Source organism: Musa acuminata, chromosome BXJ2-7 (assembly GCF_036884655.1).
Source record: "Musa acuminata AAA Group cultivar baxijiao chromosome BXJ2-7, Cavendish_Baxijiao_AAA, whole genome shotgun sequence".
NCBI lineage: Eukaryota > Viridiplantae > Streptophyta > Magnoliopsida > Zingiberales > Musaceae > Musa > Musa acuminata.
Genome location: NC_088344.1, coordinates 6219870 through 6243462, shown reverse-complemented (window position 1 = coordinate 6243462; position 23593 = coordinate 6219870). Strand labels below are relative to the sequence as shown.

The following is a 23593-nucleotide window of genomic DNA, read 5'->3' as shown; positions in this document are numbered from 1 at the left end:
GACTCATCGTTTGTTGGTTGGTAACCTGGCCGAGACAGGAACCGACGCCTTGGGTTTGGATGAGGTGGAGAATTGGTGGACGACAACTGTTTGCACTTTTGCTTTGTGGATCGAGTGCGCGCGTGAGCAAATGCCTTCATCACCAATGCATGTGTGGCTCTTGTGACGAGCGAACAGGAGCAGGAGAGGGAAGTGGACAAGGAATAAGGAACACGTTCCTGGTCTACTTGTTGCGCGTAATTGGATGAGACGACAAGTGCATGATTCCACGCCACTTGGTTCGCAACATAATTGAAACTTTATGCCATGTTGATAAGAGTGGCTTCACAGAAAGCAGGGGGGGTGGGGGGGTGGAGTTCAGTGGAATAAGAACACATCTCGCAGCAAAGGGTAAATAATTAGGTGCAGATGAAACGTTTGTTTGTTTGTTTGGTTGTCAAGGTTTATCTTTTGGTTGATTAGGTAAAAAAAGGGCGAGCTTTGATGTATGGGTGACCATAGCTTTGTTTAAAGAAGACAAAGCTTCCAAGGGTTGACTCCTTTTGGAAGTGTGATTAGGTAAATTAGCTTGTGCATGTTAATTTGAATGGAAAACACCTCACTGCAGACCCTCTTTTAGTGAATAATGCATGGTTGATTTGATGCACGAGCTCAATGAGGTATAAGAGGGTCATCATGCAAGCTTTGTTAGTGAATCTGCCTCATCTTATGCATGAAGCAGAAGAGGTTGATGCATGATTGTCTGGAGAGGGGAATCTTTTGTATGTTTGCTTTGTTTATGACCAGTTTTTGGCCAGTAGATGTTCATCAACATATGATTGTCACATCATGCTTTGCTGGAAGAGACCTCGCTGCAAACTTTATTAGTGACTTAGGTCGATTTCATATAAGGATGAAGTAGGAGAGGTTTGTGCATGATTATGTGGAGATCATCTTTCTTTTCTTTTTCTTTTGCTTGTTTCGGATAAGATTGGGTCAGGAGATGTTGTTTAACAACAGAAGATGGTGGCCTCCAGGCATCAATCTGCATGAGGTAACCAAGCATCTTAAGTGTGATATATCATGGAGGAGAATATTTAACTTGTTCGCTTTGTTTATGATACTGTTTGGTCAGTGGAGGTTGATCAGGAAGAGAAGATTGCTGCTGCATCAGGCTTTTGTGGAAGGCACATCACTCATGACAGTTTGGCTCTGCATGCAAACATGGCGAAATAAAGCACCTGAGAATTGGTATCTAATAGTTCATGGAGTGATTGCCTCTTGTCAACCATTAACTTGTCTAAAAGCAAATCATGTCCGACACTGATGATGGCATGAACTAAGCTTTTGTTACTTGGTGGTGAGGGAATTGGAGAAAAGCTTTCAGTGTCGCTAAAGAATGTGAATCGAGTTCCACTAGCATCCCTTACTGTGAGCTATCATCTTATAATGCTGAGATAGTAGTTAGGCATTGATGTAACCTTCTCTCAATTGTGAGTGGGTTTGATCTTTTCCGGTCCTTTTCCAACCAAGGTTCTAAGTTATTACTTCAAAAATCCATCAGATCTTGCCATGATAAGTCATCGAAGAAGAGAAAAGCAAGTCACAAACTGGGAATAAGGAACTTCTCCTTTAATTGAGAGTTTGAATGTATGTCTCTATCAACTTGGCTGCAATGAGGCTGCAGAAAAGAATCGTTGCAGCAAAACATTATTAAATCTGGTATTTGTTGGAAGACACCTCACTAGCTCAGTGCATTTGGAGTGATTCTCTTTGCATGAGGTCCATGACGTTTAAAGAAAATTAGGTCAAGGTATACTTTTCAGTATTAGCACAGACTTCTGACATTGACAGGGAGATAGGAGGCAACTTAATATAACAAAGATCAATAAATATTTGCTTAAAGCTGGAAGTGCAATGTCAGTAACAAATGGAAAGGAATGTTGCTCAAAAGCAGCATTTTCCTGTCGTATATTTCATTCATTCCTCCCCAATAACCATATCTTAGGACTTCTTTTTTTTGTTTTTGAGAAATATAAAAAATCGTGTCATCAGCTTATCCGGAGAAACCTGTCTTGAGTTAAGAAGGATTAAATTAGCTTCATCAAGGGATTTTAGTTACTGTCTCAGTTATTGAATTCATTTCTTGTAGAACCCATGAAGAAGTAATATTCATTTGTGAAATTTAATGTCTATAATATCATATCTGCATAACATCAACCTCAAAAATCTAAGTAACATCGCATGCTTCTGATCAAATTTTTAGGTACATAGCTAGAATAACTAGAGCAGTGTTTCTTAAGAAAGTCCTAGAAACAAAATAAACTCTGATAGCAGATGTGGATTGTGATTTCTGACTCATATGAGATGCACAGTAATCAGTACTGACTGAGAAATTGTAAATGAACAGTAGAACCTCTCCCAACAATTACCTCCTTAATAAGGAATGCTACAAACATAGGTAGGTTTTGGGGTCTGCTCCAAAAGAATGCAAGTTTAATGTCAGGTGGATTTTATCTACAAGCATGGTGTCATGGGTTGCTACAATAACCTTCTCTCCCAAACTGAGCTTGTCCCTGTGGTCTTCAGCTTTGTGGTTGTTTCCCCTTCAATCCTAGTAGGATTCTAGGTCGAAATTTTTGTGAAGCTGATGGGGAACAATCTGATGTCTACAAGAAATGGCTAGTGAGCAGATATGATTGGCATCCAGGTTGTTCTTCTGATGAGTTATTACTTTCCCTTGAAAAGAAGTTGTACAAGTAGAAAATTGTATATCAGTTGTTATATATTTTGATGAACAAGTGGATTGATTTCACACATGCTTCATATTCCATTTGATTGCAAAAATCACCTCATTTGATTGATAAGTATAGCACTATGAAATTGGAGGCAGAATTTTCACTATCGTCGAGCAATAGTACATGGTTATTCCTTTCAAGCTCAAATGTGGCAGAGACAATATGTCTTTGATCTTGGATTAGTTAAATTGCATCACACCAGGAAGCTGATGTCACTTTGCTACTGGTTTTCAATATAAAAAAAAAAGAGTAAAAAGAATAAGAATGAGTGAGATCAGAATTCTCCAAATGATACCATCAAAGCTTTATTGCAAGACCAAGGACTGAAAGGTATTCCATGCTACTCAAAGATATTTATAATGCTAAACATCAATTGCATCTACACTTCATTGTAAACTATTGTTTTGAGAAATACCTGTTCAATTGAAAAAAGTTTTTAGAATTTCATTTATGATTTGGACAGTCATTTCCCAGGTTCAGTTGATTCTGTCCAGTTAGCTGTAATTGAATCCCTGTTTGTGCCAATCCTAAATTATAAAATAGCTAACAGATTCTTAGTGTGCCAGTTTCCAGTTAATATTCATAAAAATTGCATCTTTATGATGATCATGTAATTTGACAATGCAGGCTACTTCCTTGCTTAGCAGTTCATGGTCAAAATGGAAAGTTTTCTAAGAAACAATAAATGTGTCTCCAAATCAAAGGCATTGTTTATGTCTCATTATTGCGAGAATTTGTTACATAAAGCATGTTAATTGGATAAGTATTTCTGTCTGCTCCAGTTTGTAACCACTTTCTGTGCCTCAGACAAATCGGTCTTAGTAATGTAGCATCTTAAAATCTGGTTTTGTCAATATTTTTGCTTCTTATCTGTGTCATTTTTACTAGTTTGATTCTCATCTTATACTTTCCTTTTCTATATACTGCAAGGGTAAAGGTCAAAAAGAAGACAATTTCTGCACTTGGGACATTCAATTAGGGAATAAGGACTACTTAGAATTCTGATCATTCTACCGTATATATGTAACAGTGAGGTGCCATTCTTGTAAAGAAATGAAACATAGTATGGTGTCTGCTGCCACAAGTCGATCACTTGATCAGACTAATTTCATTTTTATGCATATGCAAGCGACAAATGACTATTTTGTTTTTTTTCTTTCTCGGAAGTTAATCATTTCCTTTACTTTTCAGGTGGTCCTAATCTATTTCTGTCACGCCATCGCTGCAGTTATAGAACCCGTTGCTGTATCAGCTGTGCCAACCAAGGGAATGTCAATCAATCATCAAACTTATGTATTCTTACCTCCTCCATTGCTCTTATCAAACCTTAGTGGTGTTTCATCTTCAGTGAAAACGTTGTGTTAGTTCTATCATTCCTATTTGGATGAAAAAACTTATTTATCAAATTAACCCTATATATTCAGTTGGCTTGCACACTATATCAGCATGTATTTGCTAAATATTCAGAATGCCAATATATTCATATCACTATGATGTTTGTCAAAGACTTGCACACCATGTTCAGCATGGTGAATTTTGCATTTCTTGTTTTCATATTAAATTGTCCTTCCTTGTAAGGAATTTGTGTGACTGTAGATGCCATTGCTTCTCCAATACTGTAATCAGTTCATTAAAGTCAATGAAGGCCTAAGAAAATTACAATAGCTCATTTGGTTGAAGTGAAAAAAGAGTTCTCCTGCTAAGAACTGAACTAAGCACTCCGAAAACAGATGATACACGAGTTGGCTAAGCTAGAAAGATTGCATCTGATATTATGCTACTTCAAAATTGGATGTGCAGAACAAAAGATGGACAACAGACTCATGAGAACTCAAGAATCTAACTTTGAAACAGATCCATTATACCATTTGCAGAAATGTTGAGTTCTATGATTTGTATAATTGCCTTCAAAGTAAATATGAATTCGAGCAATACTTGTATAGGGATGATTCCCTAAATACTGCAAATCCTGTACCTTTTACCTTGCAAAAACTACTGGGCTTTCAAATGTCTACCAACTTTTGTTTCAATACTTTTGCTTTGCCTGATGCTTCAATCTCGACCTGTGCTGACTGGCTAAGATCAGATGCATAAAATGGTGGGATTTATCTTTCAAATGATGTGAAGAAATGAAAAGTTTGCAGGCATCCATCTCCTTTAGTTTGATACCACCAACCTGTCGTTACTTTATAGAGTGCCAGAGAGGCTGAGCACTTAATGTAGATAGGTGATGATCAGTTTCCAGGAGAGAATGAATGGATAACTGGGCACCAGCAATGCTTCATGATAAAACTTAGCACATGACCTGTTGGTGGCACCACCATGCTTCATGATAATACCCTTAAATTCCACCATTTGGCACTCTGTTTTGCAATTTCCTTTGCCATTCATTCCACTAGCTTTGTGCATTATGCACATATACATGAATCAAGAACAGGTACAAGTTTCTGTTTATGCATGAATCAAGGAAATTAATAAGAGGAGCTATGGAACTATAGAATCTACTATGTATATGTCTCAGAACATGCATGTTTCCTCTTCCTTGGAATCACTTGATCTATCAGCTATCCTGGCTTGGACCTCCGGAGGCTTCCACCAGGTACAACCGTCGGCATGGTGTTCCATCCTCCGGGTGAGTCTCCATGGATCTGGGCAAGCTCCTTAACTTGTTGAACAGGTTCTGGGGGTCATGCAGCAAGCCAAAGTGAGCATCAGGGTCCCCTAGTTGTGAGAGCTTGACATGGCAATACCCGAGCGTGGGCAGCAAATGGTCTGGCCAGTCACTGTAGAAATGGAAGGTGGAGTTGGAGAGGGAAACCGAAGATTTGTTCATGAAGTCCGCGAGGAGGACGGTGTGGGTCAAGTTGCAGTTGGCAGCGATGACCTCAAGAACTTGCATGGCATGGAGGTGAGACAGGTAGTAGAGGATGCCTTCGAGCACCCACACGGTGTTCCTTGTAGGAACAAACCCACGCTTCTGGAGTTCCTCGATCCAGTCCCCTTCCCTGAGGTCAGCTGCCACTCTGACCAGGGACTTGGCTATCATCACGATTTGTTGGTCTTTGGAAGATGCCATCATTTCCTTGAGGAGGGAAACCTTGATCTGCAAGAGCTCAGGGAAGTCCACTTCGAATACAATGCTTTCCTTGAGGCAGCTGAGGCGGTAAGCTCTCGCATCCATGCCTGCGGAAGCGACGGCTTTAAGCATTGATCTCGAAGCCAGCAAATGCTGAGGGGAAGGAAGAGGAACCACTGACCTGCACCGAGAAGAACCACCTGATGAGCTCCCCTGTCGCCGAAGGAATTGATGGCAGCTTCGATCCTGGAATCGAACCAAAGAGTTCGTACTGCCAGAATCACCCCCGAGACTTCTCGGGCATCGCTAAGCCTGTCCTGCCTCATCTTCTCGTAGAGGCTTCTGAGGTAGCTCTCTCCTGCAAGCACCGCAGCCAGGGGATCACGAATCACGTGATTCCACAGTGCCCGGCCGGCGGCGGTCTGGCACGCGCTGCGCCGGAGGTAATCCCATTCTTGCTCGATGGTCGCATGCAACGAGCGCACTCTCTCAGAGATCAGCACCTGAGGCAACTGCAGCTCCTCCAGCCATGCCGAGTCCGCCATGGATTTCTGATGCGCTTCTTCTCCAGACATGACTCGGAGGGAAGCTCTGACACAAGAAGCAAACAGAGGAAGCCCAAAACACATAATCTTTCAGCTTTAGAGTTGTGTTTATGCTGACGGAGGAGCCGAAGAAGATAAGAAAAGAGAGCCACACACACTCGTGCGCTACCGTAACTGCAATTCAAACAAAACACCACCCTTCCTTTGAGAGGAGAAGATTCCATTCCACTTTGGTTTATGTTCTGCTTGGATATGTTCCACTGTTGCATTGGATTCTGGCCACCCATTATTGGAGGCATTCCAGGTCCCAAAAGAAGCTATGGTCATGTAAGTGGTAGCTGCATGAGAGAGAGATAGTTCAGCCTGGGTCCAGTGGAGCTCAAGTCGGCTGTTGCATTGGCCTGATAAGGTCCTCAGACCAGCAGAAAAGAAGAGAACTCTTATCACCTCGTCAGGAGGAAGGCGCTGCATTGGCTTTAGCTACCCAAAGCTCCATGTGAGAGGTCGATTTCTTCGAATAGCAGACAAATTGGCCCTTTTGTTCAAGCCTGGAGTGCAGGGCACAGTTCACTCCAAACCCCAGTTTTGGTTGTGTTCTGTCTTTGGTGAATTTGCATTCTTGATTTGGGTGGCTGTCATCCACAGGTTTCTGCTGAGTGGCTCGAGAGGTTGATCCTGATAAATGAACTTGAAGGTGCAGAATCAGGTAGCATGTGGAGTTCATGGACAGGATTCACCTCACCTACATCATCCATCTGCTATAACACATGATGTAGTTGAAACCATTAAACAATGATTAAGTTTAGAAACTGTTAAAAATCATATTGGAATGCAGATCATGATTTTATTTGTTTTCTATTGTAAAACAGATTGACTTGAGAAGTCCCCAAATAGTGATTACCAGCTTTTGCCAACATAGAGCAGAAAGCAATTCAGAAGCTTGGATGGACTGACAAAGCAGTGGATGATCACCTCTGACAACTTCAAAACTCCTCAGCAAATCAGAGGCACCAAAATATGAGATTATACAGTTCATTTGAACTGAAAATAAACTGCTGTTGCAGATAATGGATGCTTTAGTAGTTGCTCATGTACAGATGATAACCAAAGGGAAGATTGCTTGTTCGAGGTGGAGGGAAAAATTGACCATGATTCATGGGTATCAGCATTTGGCTCTGGCACAGATGACTGACACAAGATTACAAGACTTTGAGTTCTTGTTTTGCAACTCTTAGCAAAAAAGCAGCATGTAAAACCTCTATACTGACATTAAGAAAGAACCAAATTTAGCTGCTAGATTTCTTGAGCATACACACATGTCGATTTTGTACAGCATGAAGGTTGCATGCCTTAACAGCTAGCAGATCAACATGTCCATGACAAGGTGGCACTATCTTGACTTAAATGTGACAACACATTCCCTCTCAGAATCTTGAAAATGGGATATGGAAAATCCCAAGGCACAGACAGATTCCGAGATATGGAAAAGATAGATGCAATATCGCCATGCTATCTGAGTGGAAGCAGAAAAAAGCAAATGTAGAAAGCATATCTTAGTAGAAAATCTTTCAATTAGAAGATCTTTGCAGCTCAACAGTCCCTGTGAAGTCAGAATTCCTGCAAAACAATCTGACACACTTACCCCACATTGCATGCCTTAGTTTGGTTAACCCTACTTGAATTGAAGCCCATATAGTTGCAGAAAAGACCTTTGAGCTGCTGGGTGGATCGAGAACAGCTGGATAGAAGTCACTCGTCTTACAAAAATACAGCAAGGTATCTAATTCCCAGCTAACTACTTTAGAATGGAATGCTTTCTTTCTTGCTTTTTGAAAGCTATGCTTTCTTCGCCATGAATCAACCACCTTTTTCTTAAACCTCCTCCTGCTTCCAATCCCCCATACACACACACACACACACACCAAGTATGCCTCTCAAGAATAGTCAATTTATGTGTTGTTGGATCGAGATCATACCTCAAAGATCTGGTCCCATCTGACACCCCTGTTTCATGGCAAAGGAGGAGGAGGAAAAAAAACAGCTAAATTTACCTACAAAGGAGGGGAGTGCCTTTGGTTGGTCATTCACGAGTTCTTCCGGCTCCGATCACGGAGTGAGTCAAACGTACACTTGCCTTCGGCGTGGTACTTCTGGGGTGGTCAAAAACCAGGGCCACGTGGCTGTCGGATTCGCCTTGGCTTCTTAATTACCGGCATCTTTCGTTGGCTTCTTTGCACGTGGGAAAGTCACCAAATCCTTGAATCGGGCATCGCTGCTTTCCTCCCGCAAAAGCCGTCTCTTTGAACCCAACGGTCCTCTTTATCAAGAGCAAGGGAGGTCTCGTCCTCCTCCGTCTCGCCCTGCCTAAGGCTTCGTGCTTTCTTTCTCCGAGCGGCTCTCTGCCTCTTTTCACGCCATGTCGTACAGGAGTCGCTTCTTTCTCCTCGTGATCTCTCCTCTCTTTCTCATCCTCCCTTTCGCTGGTAATTGTTATCTCTCTCATGTTCTTCTTTCTTTTGCGAAAAGTGTGCGAAGTCAAATAAAATGTCTCTCTTTCATAAGACTTGCAATCGAAATAAACGTATTTAGCTGTCTTTTTGCGTCAGTTTGTTCTTGTTTCTTTTCAATTCAAGACTAAAGAAGGTTTTTGATGAAAAATTGGATTTTTGATGTTCTTCTTCGTCTTTCCAACACAAGAAATTGCTGGAAGAGACTATTGGTCAAGAAAAGCTTTATCTTGAAACAAAATGTAAGCCTTTTCTAATGTTGAACTGTGCTCTTCTTTTGCTTTTGTGGTTGGAAGAGTCGCAGTCGTTCGTCGGGGTGAACTATGGGGAGGTGGCGGACAATCTCCCCCCGCCGGAGGCGACGGCGCGTCTCCTCAAGTCGACCACTATCTCCAAGATCCGCCTATACGGCACCGACCCCCCCATTCTCCGCGCCCTCGCCGGCACCAACATCTCCGTCATAATCGGCGCCGCCGACGGCGACATCCCCTCCCTCGCCTCCGACCCCTCCGCCGCCCGCCGCTGGGTCTCTGCTAACGTCCTTCCTTTCCTCCCCGCCACCGCCATCTCCATTGTGTCCGTCGGCAACGAGGTCCTCGCCCCCGGCGACGCATCCCTTGGCCCACAGCTGCTCCCCGCCATGCGGAACCTCCACTCCGCGCTCTCCGAGGCCGCACCCTCCGCAGGAATCAAGGTCTCTACCGTGCACTCCATGGCCGTCCTGGCCAGCTCCGAGCCCCCCTCCGCGGGTGCCTTCCGCGCCGACCTCACCTCAAACCTCGCCGGCGTCCTCGGTTTCCTTCGAGAGACTGGCGCGCCGTTCATGATCAACCCGTACCCGTACTTCGCGTACCAGAGCGACCCGCGGCCGGAGACCCTCGCCTTCTGCCTCTTCCGGCCCAACCCGGGACGGTTCGACGCCGGATCTAAACTCACCTACACCAACATGTTCGACGCGCAGCTCGACGCCGTGAAGTCCGCCTTGACGGCGGCCGGGTTCTCGGAGGCCGAGGTCGTGGTGGCAGAGACAGGGTGGCCGTACCGCGGCGACCAGGACGAACCCGGCGCCACCGTGGATAACGCCAAGGCTTTCAACGTCAACCTGGTGGCGCATCTGCGGTCCATGGCCGGGACGCCCCTCATGCCCGGGCGATCCGTCGACACGTACATCTTCGCCCTCTACGACGAGGACCTGAAGCCCGGCCCCACCTCGGAGCGATCCTTCGGCCTCTTTCGAGCCGACCTCTCTCCGGTCTACGACGCCGGCCTCGCCAAGACCGGAACCACCCAGGTAGGACAAGGTTGCTCGGCTCACGCCAGTCTTGCATGGTTAATGCGACAACGTACGTGATAAATACGAACTTCGAAGCATTGATTTGGTCTTGCAGGGGAACTCGACGGGAACACCGGCGCGGAAGCCGGCGACGGCAGGATGGTGCGTGCCGAAGGCGGAGGCCACAGACGAGGACCTGCAGGCGAACTTGGACTACGCGTGCGCGCAGCAGGGAGTAGACTGCCGTCCGATCCAAGAGGGAGGGGCGTGCTACCTCCCCAACACCGTCCGATCGCACGCGGCCTACGCCATGAACCAGCTGTACCAGAACACCGGCCGGCACGGCTGGGACTGCGACTTCCGGAAGACCGCCGTCCTCACCAGGGACAATCCCAGTACGTCCATCCTGCTCAACAACCAATTCGATCGATGGTTACGATCTAAAGTTGTGATTCTATGATGTTGCAGGCTATGCAACGTGCGTCTACTCTGGAGCAGGAAGTTGATGGAGGTAAGAGTAGCCGAAAGAAGCGTGTTTTCTTCTGCTGTAAAGAAGAACAAAAGGTAGTGGAAGGACGGCAAATAAACCAAGAAAGGGAGAATGAGTACAGCTCCCATCAGAGGGGGGGGGGAGGTTCAAATAATTGAAGCTTTTGGGCGTGTATGTGTGTGTGTGTGTGTGTGTGTGTGTCATCTTTAGAATTGAAAGGTTTAGTAACTTTTATGCAGTATAGATTAACATGTAGACACAAAAGAAACAAGTGAGCATGTTGCATGTGGTTATGGCTTTTACAAGCTGCTTACGATCAAATACCAACCATTTCAATGTTAGAGTGACAGAGAATGAGATCTCAACTCTTTTTAATATAATTTAACCTTTTAACAAACTTCGGTACAAATTGGTCAATATGTAACCTTGAAATAGAATCTTAGGTTTTCTATAAAAAAATATAAAAATAAAAAATAATTTAAAATAGTAAAAAATTATAATTTTTTTAAATGTTTTTATCACAATGTTATTTTTAAAAGTGGATGTATTTCCGTATATGTAATGAGTCTAATGACATAAAATATTGATTAAAATTGATAATATTATAAGATAATCAATCATTGTAATGTCCTGATCCATACCATACTCCTAGGAAAAGGTCGAACGACCTTCAACACAAGGATACTCGTACTCGAAACCGACACAGGTGGATAGATAGAGAATACTGTGAAACAACTCTCTCTAATTATATTATATCAATTTTTTTAATCTAGTACTAGCAAAAATTTAGATTTATTTGTTTCTATCTAAATCAAAATTTTAATTTGATTTAGATAGAAAAGAAAGACTCTACTAGACAAAAGGATCTAGTATGCATGGATAATGTTTTGTTTTTATTTTTTCTCCTCGATCCAACCGTTGAGTCTTAACTAATTCAAGGCTCAACTCGAATGGGCTTCATCGTCTTATACTAAAAATTTTCTCCATAGTTATTATTGATAAAAATATATATAAATATTTATCTTAAGACTATTGTTGATATAATTACTTTCGAACAAACACTGAAATTATTGATTTTGATTCCCAAAACTGAATCACCCAAAACAGCTATCGATTCGATTTGGAATCGAAAAACTATCGAGCCGGTTCAATTTGGATTTCGTTTGAACCGACCCTAGAGATAATTGTCAAGTCATACGTTGGGTCTGACTAAAAAAACAAGCATCGCAGCCATGCGCAAGTCCCCAATACAAAAAAAAAAAAGGATGACAGCAGAAACCTAATTAAATTTTGCATCAACTTTTATATACTTTAGAATAAGATGCATATTTTATTCAACTACCGTAATTTTAAGTAGGAATGTCAACTATTATGTCACGTCCTATTTTATAAAAAAATATTAAATTAAATTAAATTATTATTTTATTATAGTTCACACACAAAAATATAATTTGAACTATTTACTTTCTAAAAATCACATCACTTGTTAGAAAATAAATTAATTAATAATTTAATTGATAGATAAAAATTTTAACTTATTCATATGATTAAAAAATAATTTTAATTATTTTTTAAATTATATTATACAAATAAGGAAATTAATCATTTAAATAGAAAAAATATTATTTATGATAATTAATTTATATTAAAGGAGAAAAAAAATTCATCGGTGATTACATAATATTCAAGTATCTAAATTTATTTGGATCAATCGAATAAATATGTTCCCAATCCTAATTTATTTTCCCCCTCAGTTGTCCTCTTTCTTCTCTTATATTTTAAGCCTCTTTGCATCAAACCAAAGAGATTATCGGATCTATTGAGAGACGGATCGGACAAGAATGGACGCGGTCCGATTCGATCCGATACGTTTACAGCCCGGCCATTTAAGCCGCCCCCGGTCTCACGAACGATGGCGATGCGAGTACATTGAATCGACGAGCTATCCGGAAAAGGGTTATTTTGTTCTTGTGGAAGAGGTGCTCTCCTCCATCTGATCTCCACTGGGATTACGCGCAAGCCTTCTTCTTTCTTGTTTCTTCTGTTCTCCATCAAATCTCTTCCCTTTTTTAGTCTTTATTCATGCTCGTTAAATCCTGATCTAAACACAGGAGGCAAGGACGTGGATTGTGGAGTCTCGAGCGGATTCTGAAGTCGAGGTTCATATTAATTATTCCTTTCTTTTCGTGCAATTGTTGGGGTGTTCTTACTTAAATCTTTGCAGGCAAAGTCGGACTTGAGCGGCGTCGTATGTTAAATTTAGTAAGAGTCAGTTTTAGATTAGAAAAGAATCTATCTAGCTAATTCCTAACAGTGAATAGACTCGATCTGACTCTTTGCCCCATTAACGTAATCCTGGCTGATGATGTGTAGAATATCTTTCTTCTTCTCTTTATAATTAGGTGGCTGTCAAAAGTTTAATCCTTTTTAAAGATGTTGACAGGTCTGCCCTCTGCTTTAAAATTTGAAGTGAGATTATTTTCATGTTGAATATGTTTAAGGCATTCTTCCATTGATCAGTTATAGGAATATATTTTGTTAACCAGTCTAATGTACAATTATTGAGATTGTCATCAATGCGGTCACTTTTCCAGAGCTGTTGAGCACCTTTATCGTATTTCAGATTCTGTGCATTATCTGCTGCTCTTTAACATATTTAACAAACTTCACAACATTGTTTTCTTAAGAATTCACAAAAGGAAGGCATAATTTAGCATTATATTTCCACACTGACGAGGTGATAAGATGATATCATGTACTGTTTCAGACGGTAATGGCTTCAACAGCTCTTATATGTGACACAGAACCATGGAAGGACTTGAAGGTGGGACTTTTATCAATATTTTGGTGTCATTTGGCCGAAGTACTTTCATGGATGGCACCAAGTTGATGTTCTGTCATTCTGCAGGAACATATTAATGTGATAGAAAAGACACACTTACGAGATCTGATGAATGACGTCGATCGGTGCCAGTCGATGATGGTGTATGATACTCATCATTTGTGTCATCTACCATCAACCATATGTGTCTTTTGCTACTTCTAATTCATTTTGAGCTTTGTTGATGTGGCTTTCAACCCATTTAACAGAGAGTTTGATGGAATTATTTTGGACTATTCACGGCAACGTGCTCGCCTTGACACTACAGAAAAGCTTTTCAAACTAGCAGAGGTGGGAAATTCTGCATTCACATTCATAGTATTAGGATATTTCTCTTATTTTTGATCCATTGAATTGTTGCAGGCAGCGGATCTTAGGAAAAAAATTGACAGCATGTACAATGGAGAGCACGTAAGTAGAACCTTCGGACACATAATTTGATGTCTAGATATTTTTGTTTAGCTTTAGTGAGTAGATATTTGTCAATCCTTATTCCGTGTAGCCTCCTCAACATCAAGCTGTGATTTCTGTGAAGAATTTCTTATAATGCTTTGCAATTTTGTTATTGGGAGGGATTTCCTCCTGGTTTTATGATGTCAAATTGATTCTGGAAGAAGAATAGAGGTCCTTTATATGGTTGTTGAATCAGTTTCAGTAGATTTTCTAGATTGGCCTGCCATAAAATTTAGGCAGAAATAGAGCTTACTTTTAGTCAGTTAAGGTTTTTAGTTTTACTTTTTCTTATAACAATGTTAAAGTAGATTGTTCTTATTCTACAGGCTTAATAAGTTTGATGAATAGTCATTGATGAACTTTGTCACTCTCATCTTTTACATTATTCAGATAAACAGTACTGAGAATAGGTCCGTTCTGCATATTGCTTTGCGAGCTCCAAGAGATAAAGTTATTTGCAGTGATCGGAAAAATGTGGTACCTGATGTTTGGGATGTCTTGGACAAGATTAAAGATTTCTCTGATCGGGTGCGAAGTGGATTTTGGGTAAGAAGCATGTCCAAATTGCTTGATCTCCATTTCTAAAACACCAGTCCTTGGTTTTAATTAGTAAATGTCTCAGGTTGGAGCGACAGGGAAGGCATTAAAAGATGTTGTGGCCATTGGTATTGGTGGCAGCTTTTTAGGCCCATTATTTGTGCACACTGCTCTTCAGACAGGTAAATCATTGTTACCTATGAGTTCATTGACAAAGCTATTGCCGAAGGTGATAATCCATCAATTCCAAAATAAATGGACACAGCTTTCTTACAAGTCATCGTATCTTGAAATCTTTCAGATCCAGAGTCTGCAGATTGTGCCAATGGACGACAGCTGCGATTGTAAGTAAACATAATTAGTGGTCAATTCATAAAAAGATATATGCATGGAACTCTGATGAAGGGATATATCTTGCTTTTGTTTCTTTAGAAGGTTTGCTTTTCAGGATGCCATCATCACAGCTAATTTGAGTCTGTAAATTCCAATATTGAACTTATAATTTTTTTAAGACTTCATCACATATGTAGGTTTGTATTTGTAGTGGGGGATCTAACAAAAAAAGCAGATTTAGGCTATAACTGAAGATATTTGAGAAACCATTAGCATGAGATAGAGATGGATATGGAATCTATTTATGTTTTCCCTAACTCTCTAAATAGAAAGTTGGATACACTAATGAATGTCTTCTCATGCTCCTTATACCTTTTAATTGTGTAAAAGAGAAATTGTTGAGTAGTATTTACTTTTTCAGGAAATTGCTCGATTGAGATGTTTTATGACCCAATGTGAATCTTGTGGACAATAGCATAAGGACCTCAAATAGATAATATTAGCTCAATCCAATAAAATGGACTTCTTGGCCTCAAGGAAATATTAGGTTGATCCCCCAAAGTGAATGCTGCTTTCATCTGGTCATGACAAGTTTTGTAGGTTCTGGTATCTGAGGAACAGATTGTCACAGTCCTTGTTGCATCACAACATGTGTGAACTTTGCCATGTTAATTTTGAGCATATTAAACATTGTATTCAGCATATGACTCTGTATTCAACTGACTTTTGGGTATCTAGGCCATCGGCAATTTCTTGCATAATTCTTCTCTGTATGATGCAGGATTCAGAAATGCAATGATGTAAATTCCTGTAGTAAATAAACATGATTTATCACAACCTATATCTGATGTCTTTTTCCTGCAGTCTTGCAAATGTGGATCCAGTTGATGTGGCTAGAAATCTCAAGGGATTAAATCCTGAAACTACCTTAGGTAATTACAACATTTTATTTTGAAAAGGAAATTTTTGGTATCACTTTACATTTTTTATGGATCCTCTTTACTTACATTTGTGGTCACTGGCTAATACAGTTGTGGTCGTCTCAAAGACTTTTACAACAGCTGAAACCATGCTGAATGCTAGAACAATGAGGGAATGGATCTCGTCAGCTCTTGGGTTAGCACATTTTTAAAATACCTTCTTTTAGAATATTCTTCCTTTGTTTCAGTTGTTGTGTACCGGTACGTCACTCTTTGTCACTTCCTCCAGGGCTCAGGCAGTTGCAAAGCACATGGTGGCAGTCAGTACAAATCTTACGGTAAATTTATATTTTCAGTTGTAGTGCTCTCTTTTCTTTTACTTTGGCAAAATTCTTACATAGTGAAACAAATATGTCCACCATTTTAATAATGCTTCCAAATCCTTGAACACAATAAATATTGATTTTTAAATATGAAGAATTATAATTGGAGAAGAGGAAAGAAGAGAAGAATATATTAAAACCAGTTTTAATGTTGGTATGTCAGTTTTTAGATGTAAAATAATTTTAAAATTGCTCCAATGTGTGCAGAATATTATAAAATTAAATAACTGTTTTGGATTCAATCATAATATCGACATCATGATATCCATATGTTGATTTCATATAATTCTATGCCATCTCATTTCCCAAGTAAAAGCATCTGAGATATTGGATACTAAGATGCATATCACGTTGGATCTTCAACACTAGAATCAAAGCAATAACGGAGTATAGTATATTTCTCTATCTACTAGTTTGTTTTCCATTTTCATCACCTCACCCTGAATGCGATGCTTCCCTATCATGTCAACTTGTTTGCCTTATTTTAGATGTGTTTTTTGTCATTGGCTACACAGAAGCCAGAACTAGTGAGAATGTTCCTGAACGCGAAAATATTTGAGAAATATTATGATTTATCATAAAGGATTGCAATTCCATGTTGACATGGCTAGCACATACTTATTCATGAGAGTCGTGCTAACACATGGATAGGCCAACTCTTATGCTATCGAGAACAATGGTTTTCCAAACAGCATGCCCTGCCATATCAGTATACTGTGCTGCAATAGTGTTAAACTTCCCATATTCTTGATTGCCTTTGCTGATTGTTACAATATATTTTCTTTGAAGAAAATGCAATGTGTAAACTGTAAAGGGGTATCAGCTGCATTCATTCTTTCTTTCATCACAACTCTTTGCCTAATTTTGTTATATTTATGCAGCTAGTAGAGAAGTTTGGTATTGACCCTGCTAATGCTTTTGCATTTTGGGATTGGGTTGGTGGTCGCTATAGTGGTAGTTATCCTCGTGTCGTGGTTCATATGATTGAAAATGTTTAATTATTTGATGTTCTGTTGACAAAGTCAATTTTAATGCAGTTTGCAGTGCTGTTGGTGTACTTCCATTGTCTCTCCAGTATGGTTTTCCAATTGTTGAGAAGTATGATAATTTATGCTTTATCTTTCTTAATGCAATGATTTTAAAAGAGAAACTTGTGTTTAGACCAAGAGAATTTTTCATAGTTAAATGAACTTTGAGTGAAACCTTGATTGCTTTATGATATGTGCTTTTAAATTGCAATTTTAGCATATCTCTGTGGAAACAAAGGATCATACAAGGGTCATGAAAAAGTTTAAGCTGATTAATGCAGGAGATGCATTTTGGCTAACTTGATTTTGCCAATGTGGAGCAGAAGTTCAACAAATATCTTCTTTTCTAAATATTCTTGCTTGCTTTCATTTTTTGTGAATTTTATTTTCTCCCTTAGATATCATTGTATTATCTTGTTTTACCAACTTTCTTCTGAGAGGAAGGCATTTCACTGATTTAATTAATCACTAAGGGGATATAAGCTGGAGGCAGAATGTCTACGATACTGACCATCAGAGAAACAATTCCATTCTATCTGGACAGCAAATGGGTAAGAAGTTGGAATAAAATACAACATCTATCCTTGTGAATAAAATACAAGACCTTTAATCTGATGATGATTCAATAGAAGCAAATAGTCTTGCCTTTTATACTTTCTGTTAGTTCAAAATAACTTTTGGAAAGAGCAAACCTTATGTAGCCGACCCCAAATAGTTTTTGGATCACTGTATAAATTGCTGAAAGCTTTTTACAGATCTCAATAATGGTAAAAGTTCCATATAGTTGACCCCAAATAGTTGAGACTTATGACCTTTTCTTTTGTTGTTGTTGTTGAAGAAACCTTATATACTGTGAGCCGCTTGACTGTTTATGAACTTTTGTTTTTGTCGTTTTTCATCATATCGAGCTTATTTGCAATTGCCTCATATCTTGTATATTAAAGCCCCATTATGAATATCCCAGTTATCCACTCACCATGATGAAGAACCTACCTTTCTGTGCCATATGTTGACATCTTTTGGAAAGGCCATTCTGTGAACTGATTTATAATAATGATGGTAAATCTTGGACTATTTAATCATAAATTTCAATCTGTTTTTCTCCAATGTTATGCTCAAATTCTTTCACTCTCAATGTTATGCTAAAAAATATAAATAATCTAAAGAAAGTTAACTGATAGTGTTATTTATACTTTGTAGACTTTAGACCACGGATTACACATCAAGATTAGTTTCCTGTTACAATCTTGTGAATGTTCTCACTTCTTTTTCTTTCCTTGCTGAAGGTTTCTGAAAGGTGCTTCTAACATTGATAACCATTTCTACTCCACTTCATTTGAAAGGAACCTACCTGTAAGATGTTACGACAAATTTATATGTTTATAATCTCAGTCCAAATAATTATTTTCTAACAGATGCTTGTGTTGCTTGAGTCAGGTACTTCTAGGTTTGTTGAGTGTGTGGAATGTTACATTTCTTGGATATCCTGCAAGAGTAAGAAATGTTTTATTGTTCATGTTTAGTCTGTTAAGCTTTAATATCTGTTGTATATTGCTCTGACAAAAAACTTTCATCACTCTCTTCAGGCCATCTTGCCTTATGCTCAGGCACTTGAGAAGTTTGCCCCGCATATTCAGCAGGTATTTTGAGTTGTTTCTATACATTTTTTATTTCAATTGCCTGTATCTTTGCTAATCTTTGGAGTTATTATATCTTACAGGTTAGCATGGAGAGTAATGGAAAAGGTGTCTCAATTGATGGTGTTCCACTTCCCTTCAAAGCTGGCGAAATAGATTTCGGAGAGCCTGGAACAAATGGTCAGCACAGCTTCTATCAGCTAATTCATCAAGTAAGGTTCTTAATGAATAGTAGTGACACAGTGTTTCAAGGCAAATTCTTGAGGATTTTCTACTAAATGGTTTCAGGCGTCTTTAGAGTTGCTTCCTTATCTGGCTGGTATACTTGATCCTGCTTATTTTAGTTGAAATTTGCTCATTGTCTCAATCTTGAATCCTCATCGTCCTAGGAAGGCTGGCTTCTTGACCACTTTTGGTTGTTTTATTTGAGATCCTTTGTCTGCAAAGGTTTTGCTTGTAAATATGCACGTGAAGATAAAAAAGAGCCTTGTGAAAAATGTTGAGATGAGAGCCTGTTAGAATCATCATAACCAAGACTTGTCAAGATTTGAACAGACACTGGCGTTAAACTTTCAAATAAATTCAAAGCCAACATCTTGGGGAAAAAATAAATACAAGTAATTGCTTAACATCATACACATTATGAACCTGGTATTCCTTTCAATGGAAGATAAGAGATGGACTGCCCTAACTTTTGCTTGTATTCAATAGGGTGGAAAAACTTGTGCATTCTGTTTCGTTGTGTGCCTGATTTTTCAAGGTGCTAGTCCAGAACATCAAGCAACTTGAGGTTTTTGATGGCCCAATTCAACTTTCCAGAAATTTATTCCCCAGATTGTTTACAAGAGTATGATTTATCATATAGGTCTCTTTTGTTTGGTTTTCAGGCTTTTCTGTACTTGAACTTAATTCATGGTCAAATCAGACTGCCAGATTTCGGCTTGTGCTTCTCAGGCTTTGATTATATTGCCTACCCCTTCTTCATCATTCTTTTATAAATCTTACAAGTTGCATGGAAACCCAATGTTTCATACTTATCCATACTGTCTAACCACAATTAATATCTGAAAGCACAATTCAGGTGGATTTTCTGCTACTATATCTCTGAATACTTGCAAACAATCAATGTTTATTATGTCAAGTAGTCTTGTAATATATTATTTTCACAATGATCTATGAGAAAATCTTCTTGAATTTGTCAGGGAAGAGTGATTCCTTGTGATTTTATAGGCTCAATCAAGAGTCAGCAGCCAATTTACCTAAAAGGTACCATATAATTGGCACTGACAAAAATAACTGACTTGTGGCTTTTTGTTAGTGTATTCTCTCTGCAGATTAGTCATGCTCTTCCACATCTTTGTATTGCAGGGGAAGTAGTTAGTAACCATGATGAGCTCATGTCAAACTTTTTTGCACAGCCGGATGCTCTTGCTTATGGGAAGGTACCTTCTGGATTTGGTTGTTATATCTAAGTTTAAATTTATATTTACTAATACTTGGTTGTATTTCAGAATCCAGAACAGTTACTTCATGAGAATGTACCTGACCACCTTATTCCTCACAAGGTGATTATTTTAGTCTTTGTTTTTTCTATCAAATTTGGATCTTATGTCCTTATGATGAATATCGTAATTTGCAGACCTTTTCTGGCAACCGGCCATCTCTGAGTCTACTATTACCCTCATTTGATGCTTATAATATTGGGCAGGTTCATACAACTTTACAAGTTCTCCTGTTATTTGAGTTTAGGATCTTTATCATTTTAAATTTTTTTGACATATTCATTTGAAGAGTCATACTTCATCAGTTCTCTGTGCATGTCCTTGCATAAATCTGCTATAATTTGATTTTATTCAGCTACTAGCAATCTATGAGCATAGAATTGCAGTTGAAGGCTTCATATGGGGGATCAACTCTTTTGACCAGTGGGGTGTGGAGTTAGGGAAGGTATAGTGACACCGCTTTCTCTTGAATATAAGTTTTTCATATCTTCTTATAGTAGGATTTATTATGCTTGCAGTTGTCATTCACTTAGACCCTAATTTGGTGAATTATGTTTACTTTTCCATATCTGCTTCTGATTAATGAGATTGGTTTATACCATTAAATCTTCCAGGTACTGGCAACTCAAGTTAGGAAGCAACTGCACTTGTCTCGCACAGAAGGAGGGCCTGTTCAGGGCTTTAACTTTAGCACAACCACTCTGTTAACAAAATACCTTGAGGTGTGTTTGAGCGTGAATACGTAAATTTCTTCAAGTAGCCAAGTATATCATTTCACATTTAAAATTCACATGATTTAAGGGTGGATCCTTTTTGCAATTATATTTCTTAGCATTAATGTTTGTGTCATCTTTCATCTATTTGTATAGTTATATAGCCAAATAGGGCATTGGCAAATATTCTCAGTGTGGGTGGTAGAAAATATAGAATCTCTACTAGAGGTTACTGATTTTGCTCTCTACAATTTAATAAGTAGACAATTTTGTTATTTATACTCATCTTGTTGACATGTGAAATGGAAATAAGAGTAATAAAAAGAGGAAGAACACAGCCCTGCTTCTTTGTCCATCTGCATTTTACCTGCTATGCTTACACTGGTGGCCACCCTTTCTGACCACTGCAATTTCAATTTGACACCCAGTTTGTGCTGCTGGTGGTGTCCAAGAATGAATCAACTTTCTGTAACTTCTTGTTCCTATCAGAAATCAGCAAAAATCAGCTATGAATCAATCAAAATCAATTGAAGTTTGCCAATATTGCCAAATTCCAACCGATTTGACAACTTCAAACAAAGAACCACAATTGGAGAGGAGCAAAAGTTTGTTAATGAAGTAGAGGGAAGTTGAGATTTAGGAGTTCAGCTAACTGTGACTATGACTTGGAAATAAAGGATGCCTCTGCTACTATCGTATTGCTATTGATTACAACCATTTCTGAAGAGGAAATTCAAGATTGCTGGTTTTATATTTTTACTAACATTTAATAAAAATGGCAGCAAAATGTAGGTGACTAGTACTCGTGGTTATGTAGTGGTTATATATGGTAGGAGTAACTATAAAAAAAAATAATAGTTTTTAAGTCGATGAGAATCTACTTAATGACTACTCTAAGCACATGTGCAATTGCTTTTAAGTCGATGAGAATCTACAATTTTAATATGCGGTGTATTAGCCTCTTAATTGATTCTCCAAAATGTTTATGCTTTATTGGATTCTGGTTTACAGATCCTTTAAAAGAACCTGGGGCCTGATGTAGTCTGGTTGTTCCTACTATGTTTAATTATATCTATTTCTATATGCATCCACTTTCCTTGAATGTCAAGTGAAAAGAAGTGTGGTTGCAGGGGTGCATCATGTGATAAAGCATATCAGCCACTGTCTTTGAAGCATTTTTGGGCTATTGTTTTCCAATTAGGCAACTCTTTCCTTTTCTTCTTTTTTTTTTTCTCTTTTTCCTCTCGTCACCCTGCTGCTTCTGCTTGACATTTGATTGCTATGGGGTTTCCTTACATGTAAGTTCTCATTGCAGGTCGAACTTGGTAACCCATCTGATTCAAATGAGCTGCCAAGGCTGTAACTTGGATCAGACTCATACACCACACATATCCTATGTTTTAAGCTTTTTCTGTCGGCCACGAAATAAAACTTTGAGTTTTCATATTTCAGGAATCAGTACTCTGGCATTTGTGATGATTGTAATATGTATGACATCAAGCAGTCATGTTTTGACCAACCCTTGCCTTCTATATTTGACACGATAATACGAGTGCATCGATTTATGTTTGGATCACTGCAGATTTGATTGTGGTGGTTCTACATCATAACTTGCTTATGTAGTATCTTATTCTTCATGATTGAGCCATACTTGTCATTTTAGATACGAAGATTTGATCAATTTCCTGATAAACCTTAAAGAGTTGTCTATTTGTGTGCGCTGAATGGCAATTTTACTTGAGCGTCATCTTAGACACAAGATTTCAAGCTACAAAGAGAGGTCATAATTTGATCGTATAGAGAAATATTTGCTAAAGTTGAAAGACAAATTCAAATTTTAATTTTTTGTTTTATAAGAAGTGTGATAAATTAGAGGATTATTATATATTATCTTTTGTAGTTAAATCTCTTTCATATTTTGATTTTTATATTTTAAAAATTTATATTAAAATTTTTATAATTATGAAAGTAAAATATCTAGTTTTATTTATTTTAACATCGTCAGGTTTATCGATAAAAATATAAAATATAAAAAATATAAAAAATATAATTTTAACATTCTAATTGGTGATATCAAATGATATTGGTGATGATAAATGATAATGCCACGATTGATTGTTGTAGATAAGAAAACGAGAGATAAGAGTCATTTTACATTTGTATCAGTGACTCTTTCATCACTTAGTAACCCTAGTAACCCTTTTTTTCATCTACATCGATGTTAACATAGATGCAAAGTGACACAAGGGTTATCATTTTACATTTGCATCAGTGACTCTTTCATCACTTAGTAACCCTAGTAACCCTTTTTTTCATCTACATCGATAGTCCTTTCATTGGCAATGGCATCAATGTTGACATAGATGCAAAGTGACACAAGGGCTCCTTGACATATGCATCGATGTCAACACAATTGTTGAACGACGAAAGAACCACCAATGCAAATGCTAAGCAACTCTTTCGTCACTCGACAATTACATCAACACCGACGTAGACACAGAGTAACGAAATGATCACTCAACAACTATATCAACATTG

At 38.8% G+C, this 23593-nt stretch overlaps 3 protein-coding genes and 1 long non-coding RNA gene across 5 annotated transcripts; 3 read left to right on the top strand and 1 right to left on the bottom strand.

Annotated features, from left to right (window-relative positions):
- Positions 1 to 396: 396 nt before the first annotated feature.
- On the top strand, positions 397 to 4265 carry LOC135616866 (uncharacterized). The gene is made up of 2 exons (XR_010488521.1): positions 397 to 2689; positions 3969 to 4265. It is a non-coding gene; the product is annotated as an uncharacterized LOC135616866 (long non-coding RNA).
- Positions 4266 to 5143: 878 nt separating this feature from the next.
- On the bottom strand, positions 5144 to 6591 carry LOC135582550 (uncharacterized). The gene is made up of 2 exons (XM_065116564.1): positions 6035 to 6591; positions 5144 to 5960 (listed from the first exon to the last, which is right to left on the bottom strand). Exons 1-2 carry the CDS (start codon positions 6480 to 6482, stop codon positions 5338 to 5340), a joined length of 1071 nt encoding a protein of 356 aa, XP_064972636.1. The 5' UTR covers positions 6483 to 6591; the 3' UTR covers positions 5144 to 5337.
- A 2052-nt stretch (positions 6592 to 8643) lies between these two features.
- On the top strand, positions 8644 to 11009 carry LOC135616865 (glucan endo-1,3-beta-glucosidase 7-like). The gene is made up of 4 exons (XM_065116563.1): positions 8644 to 8881; positions 9202 to 10196; positions 10294 to 10573; positions 10647 to 11009. The coding sequence occupies exons 1-4, from the start codon at positions 8815 to 8817 to the stop codon at positions 10682 to 10684; spliced, it is 1380 nt and encodes a 459-aa protein (XP_064972635.1). The 5' UTR covers positions 8644 to 8814; the 3' UTR covers positions 10685 to 11009.
- A 1484-nt stretch (positions 11010 to 12493) lies between these two features.
- LOC135616864 (glucose-6-phosphate isomerase, cytosolic-like) lies at positions 12494 to 22631 on the top strand. 2 transcript variants are annotated; one of them, XM_065116557.1, is made up of 25 exons: positions 12494 to 12647; positions 12780 to 12827; positions 13436 to 13492; positions 13577 to 13653; positions 13759 to 13840; positions 13913 to 13960; positions 14393 to 14548; positions 14625 to 14721; positions 14841 to 14883; positions 15737 to 15804; positions 15904 to 15988; positions 16082 to 16130; positions 17057 to 17129; positions 17213 to 17273; positions 18490 to 18556; positions 18641 to 18697; positions 18790 to 18843; positions 18924 to 19052; positions 20043 to 20106; positions 20209 to 20282; positions 20352 to 20405; positions 20480 to 20548; positions 20698 to 20787; positions 20957 to 21064; positions 22371 to 22631. In XM_065116557.1, exons 1-25 carry the CDS (start codon positions 12510 to 12512, stop codon positions 22416 to 22418), a joined length of 1896 nt encoding a protein of 631 aa, XP_064972629.1. In that variant the 5' UTR covers positions 12494 to 12509; the 3' UTR covers positions 22419 to 22631. The 2 variants fall into 2 exon arrangements, with proteins under 2 accessions (XP_064972629.1, XP_064972630.1); XM_065116558.1 differs by having other exon boundaries at positions 12583 to 12683.
- Positions 22632 to 23593: the final 962 nt, after the last annotated feature.